At 33.3% G+C, this 5,685-nt stretch overlaps 1 protein-coding gene across 1 annotated transcript; it reads left to right on the top strand.

Moving 5' to 3' along the window:
• Positions 1-4,717: 4,717 nt before the first annotated feature.
• On the top strand, positions 4,718-5,221 carry LOC131155980 (uncharacterized). The gene is made up of 2 exons (XM_058109434.1): positions 4,718-4,808; positions 4,953-5,221. Exons 1-2 carry the CDS (start codon positions 4,718-4,720, stop codon positions 5,219-5,221), a joined length of 360 nt encoding a protein of 119 aa, XP_057965417.1.
• Positions 5,222-5,685: the final 464 nt, after the last annotated feature.

The raw sequence follows: 5,685 nt of genomic DNA, 5'->3' as shown, positions 1-5,685 counted from the left end.
TAAATATAGAAACTCAAGAGTTAGGAAAAACTCATAAAGATAATTTGAATAAAAAGGATCTAGAAGTAAATGAACTCAAAAAGGTAGTAGAGGATAAAGAAAAAATTATCTATAATTTTACCAAAGGTAAAGAAAACTTTGAAAAGATGATTGGACAGCAAAGGCTTCATGGGAACAAAAAAGGAATAGACTATAATGGTAAAGCAAATAAAAGGAACAAAAAGCTATACATGAGATACTTTGTTAAGGAAACTAAGTATTATGCTAGCACTTCATCAAACAACAAACATGAACACACCACTTGCTATATGTGCAAGACTAAAGGTAATGTAATGTTTAATTGCCCATTAAAAAGAAAATATGTTAAAGTTCAAGGAGAATGGAAAGCCAATAATGGAACTAACAATAAAACAAAGAAAGGAAAAAGAATTTGGGTTCCAAAAACTAACACAAAGTATCCCTCATTGTAGGTTTGCTTTAGGACAACAACGTCAATGGATAAATGGTACTTGGACAGCGGGTGCTCAAGGCACATGACCGGTGACAAGACCAAGTTCACTACATTAAAACAAAAGGATGGGGGATATGTCACCTTCGGCGACAATGCCAAAGGTAAAATCATTGGCATCGAAAAAATTGGTAAAGAACCTTCACTTACTATAGATAATGTGCTATTAGTAGAAGGATTCAAACATAACCTTTTAAGTATTAGTCAATTAAGTGACAAAGGATTCGAAATAATCTTTATGAAAGAAAAATACGTTTTCCAAAATCCTAAGAACAAAGAAACTCTATTTATAGCTCATAGAATAAATAATGTTTATTGCATAAATCTTGAGAAATTAGTAAATCAAAACATAACTTTTTGATAGCAATGAATGAAGTAAGTTGGTTATGGCATAGGAAACTAGGACATGCAAGCATGGACCTACTATCCACATTATCTAAGAAAAATCTTGTAAAAGGACTACCAAATACTAAATTCATAAAAAACAAGATGTGTGATACATGTCAAAAGGGAAAACAAGTAAAAACAAGCTTCAAAAAGAAAAAAATACATATCCACCAAAAGACCCTTAGAACTTTTGCACCTGGACTTATTTGGTCCAACTAGAACCTTTAGTTTAGGAGGAAAACAATATGCTTTTGTAATAGTAGATGATTATTCAAGATTTACTTGGGTAATATTTCTAGCAAACAAAGATGAAGCTTGTAACCTATTAATAACCTTATACAAGAAATTACAAAATGAGAAGGGCTATAATGTAACAAGCTTTAGAAGTGACCAACGTAGAGAGTTTAAAAACAAAGAAGTTGATAAATTTTGTAATGAACATGGAATAAATCATAATTTTTCAGCACCTAGAACTCCACAACAAAATGGAGTTGTAGAAAGAAAAAATAGAACTCAACAAGAAATGGCAAGAACAATGCTAAATGAAAATAATCTACCTAAATACTTTTGGGTAGAAGCTATAAATACAACATGCTACATTGTAAATAGGGTATCGATAAGATCAAAAATAGACAAAACACCATATGAACTTTGGAAAGGTAGAAAACCTAATATTTCCTACTTTCATGTAATCGAAGGCAAATGTTTTATCCTTAACACTAAAGATGATTTAGGAAAGTTTGATGCAAAATCTGATGAAGGTATCTTCCTAGGCTACTCTATAAATAGTAAAGCTTATAGGGTTTATAATAAAAGAACATTTACTATTATGGAATCAATACACATAACATTTGATGAATCAAACAATCATGACAATAAAAATGAGAATGATGAAAAAGAAGATACTCCACAAAAAGAAGAAGATCTTGAAATAAAATAAGAAAACAATAACGATGCTCCAAATGAAAACCTTATAGAAAATTTGAAGCTTCCTAAAGAATGGAGATATTATAAAAATCACCCAAAAGAACAAATTTTTGGTGAAACATCAAAAGGAATAACCACTAGAGCCTCATTAAAAAATATTTGCAACCATTATGACTTTTTATCTCAAGATGAACCCAAAAATATTGAAGAAGCCTTAAATGATAATTCTTGGATTATAGCTATGCAAGAGGAACTAAATCAATTTGAAAGAAGTCAAGTGTGGGAACTTATATCTAAACCCAAAGATAAATCAGTCATAGGAACTAAATGGATGTCTAGAAATAAAAAGGATGAAAATGGAGTAGTTGTAAGAAATAAAGCTAGGCAAGTAGCACAAGGTTGTAATCAAGAAGAAGGAATTGATTACGATGAAACCTTTGCTCCCGTCGCAAGAATGGAAGCAATAAGAATGTTTCTGGCTTTTGCAGCCCATAAGGATTTTAAGTTATATCAAATGGATGTAAAGAGTGCATTCTTAAATGGATATATAAATGAAGAAGTGTATGTCAAACAACCTCCAGGTTTTGAAAATTTGAAAAATCCAAACCATGTATTTAAATTGACAAAAACTCTTTATGGTTTGAAACAAGCTCCAAGAGCTTGGTAAGAAAGGTTAAGTAAATTTCTACATAAAAATGAATTTACAAAAGGAATGGTTGATAGTACTTTATTCATTAAATCCAAAAACAAAGATATGCTAATAGTTCAAATATATGTGGACGATATTATATTCGGAGCTACAAAGGAAGATCTATGCAAGGACTTTGCCACATGTATGCAAAAAGAATTTGAAATGAGTATGATGGGGGAGCTAAATTATTTTCTAGGATTACAAATTAAACAAGCTAAAAATGGAACATTTATATATCAAACTAAATACATCAAAGATATGCTTAAAAAGTTTGATATGGAACAAAGTAAACCCATAGGAACTCTTATAAGTACATCCACAAGCCTTGATAGAGATGAAAAAGGAAAACAAGTAGACAAAACACACTATAGAGGAATTATTGGTAGTTTACTATATCTAACTGCTAGTTGACCTGATATTATGTTTAGTGTGTGTATGAGTGCTACGTTTCAATCAGCACCTAAGGAATCTCACCTAATAGCCGTTAAGAGAATACTTAGGTACTTACTAGGAACACTTGATCTAGGTTTATGGTATCCAAAGGACACTAACTTTAAAATGATAAGTTACTCTGATGCTGATTATGCTGAATGTAAGATTGATAGAAAACGTACAAGTGGCACATGTCACTTCCTAGGACATTCCTTAGTATCATGGTTTTCAAAAAAACAAAACTCCATAGCCTTATCAACCGCCGAAGCTGAGTATGTAGCAGCCAGAAGTTGTTGCGCACAAATCTTATACATGAAACAACAATTAAAATACTTCAATCTAGATTATAAGACAATACCATTAAAGTGTTATAACACTAGAGCCATAAATAAATCTAAAAACCCAATTTCACACTCAAGAACCAAACATATAGATATGAGGCATCATTTTTTGAGAGATCATGTTCAAAAAGAGGATATAATTCTTGATTTTATAAATACAAATGACCAATGGGCTGACATTTTTACAAAACCCCTAAGTGAAGAAAGATATATAAATATTAGGAGAGAACTTGGGCTAATCCATAGCAGAGAGGTTTATTAGAAAAAGAATTACAACATTCCTCTAAACTTCGGTCGTCTAAACTACACATCCCAGATGACTGAACACTATAGCAAACAAGTTCAGATGACTGAATCTGGAACTACAGACATTTGGGAGCCTACTATCTCTTCAAATTTTGGAATTAAAAACCTTCAGACGACTGAAGTTAATCATCACTCATCTGAAGTCTCGGGATTTAAATATAACTAATAGACTAAAACCCTAATTTCAGACTTCTAAAGTTGGTTGCTCAACTCATCCGAACATCTTCCTCTCTATCCCATCTTCTCCTCACTCAGAAAACCCCTCAATCCGAAGCTTGTATCCCCCTTCAAAGAATCACTCCACAAAATCTTGGGCATCCACAATTAAGTATCTTCATGCCTCGTATCATGCAAACTGCCAACTGAGGGTTTTCATCTGGGAAAGATGCTCAAAACCTTGACAAGTGGCTTGTGGCTCTCCAAGCCCGACTTCGTTATCGTACTTCACTCAGTACAGTAGATCCAATCCTAGGTAAAATTTTGGATGTCTCATTTTTCACTACTGAATTTCCTGATATCCTTCCCTTATTTCATGCCATAGGTTGGTTTGATTTTATCACCCAGCAACCCAAAGAATGTTTTCCTCATCTTGTCAAAATCTTTTATGCTAATATGACAAATGAAAATGGGATTGTTTCTTCAGAAGTTAAAGGAAAGAAAATTTTGCTAAATTCTGAAATACTGTCTTCCGGTGAATTCAACTGTCCCATGTTTGCTCAATTCTAGATTGTAGAAGAAGGATTTACTCCTGAAATTTTCCTTCCAATGATTATGGAAAACGAACCTATATATTTTGGGCATCCTCCGTTATACAAACAATTAAGCTTAAAAGGCCAAATTCTACACAAAATTGTTGCAAAGAGCATCCTACCTAAACAAGGCTCTTTTGATCATCTTTCCTATATTGAATGCTTTGTCCTTTGGTGTCTTCTTAAAGGAAAGAAACTAGACTTGGCTAGCTTAATCATTTGATGGATGTGGACCAAACTTGAATCCTCCCAAGTTGTTCTTCCCTATGGAGGGATTCTTACTCTTCTTTTCAACCATCTTCATGTTGCAAATAGTTCTGAATTCTTTATCAAAAGAACCCGCTATGATCTTTTCAATGAGACCTCCCTAAAGCAAATGGGGTATGACAAGGGGAGTTCAGGATGGTACTTGAAATCAAGTAGGACTCAATATGCATCTACAGCACCAGCCTCAGCTGCAGCCTCAGGTTCAGCTTCAGTCTCAACCTCAGCCTCAACATCAATATCAGTAGTAGCACAATCTTCTTCTACACAGGATCTTGGTTTATCTCATGATACGCCTTCATGGTTCTTATCATTCCAAAGGGATTTCTTTAGTTTCTCCTCTGAAGTACGTACTGGGCTTCAGAATATTAAAGAAAAGGTTACATCCTTTGATCAGCGTGTCACTCACATAGAAAAGTATCAGGCTAGATCTTCTAGGGGACGTGATCCCATGGATATTAGCTCTACTCCTCAAAGTGGAGATGATGATAATGACTCTGCAAAAAATGAAGGAGATTCTGAAGAAGAAGGTAATGAAGTAGATACTGAAGAAGAAGGAACCCAAGAAGAAGAAGAAGAAGAAGGGCAAGGAGATGGCTCTAAAAAAGAAGGATAGGATAGTTAGAAACTACCTAGCCTAGGTTACTATGAAACTTTTTGCATGTAATAGAGTATCAGGACTTATGTACCTCAGATGTTTGTAACCATGATGCTATGAAACTTTTTGTGTTACATTTATGCTATTTGTAAAGAAACATATGAAATTTTTTTATTGAAAAATCTCTAGATGACCCTTTGTACTAACTACATCCTGTTATAAGAATGACTTCTTGATGGATTTTCATAATCCTATTACTCTTTTTGACTAATGACAAAGGGGGAGAGAGTATTCTAAGTAAAGATAAAATAAAAATATAAGCAACATCAGTAATACGCAATATCAGTATCAGCAATATCTTACCATTTGGATAAATAAAGAATACAAGGATATATGAGAAATATCAGCAATAACTACATATGAACACATTATGAACATGGTTTTTTGATGAACTACATGGCTATCTACATGGTTCCTTGGTT

The sequence above is a fragment of the Malania oleifera genome, chromosome 5, assembly GCF_029873635.1.
Source record: "Malania oleifera isolate guangnan ecotype guangnan chromosome 5, ASM2987363v1, whole genome shotgun sequence".
NCBI lineage: Eukaryota > Viridiplantae > Streptophyta > Magnoliopsida > Santalales > Ximeniaceae > Malania > Malania oleifera.
Note: the sequence above shows the minus strand (reverse complement) of the source record. Positions and strands in the feature narration are given on the sequence as shown.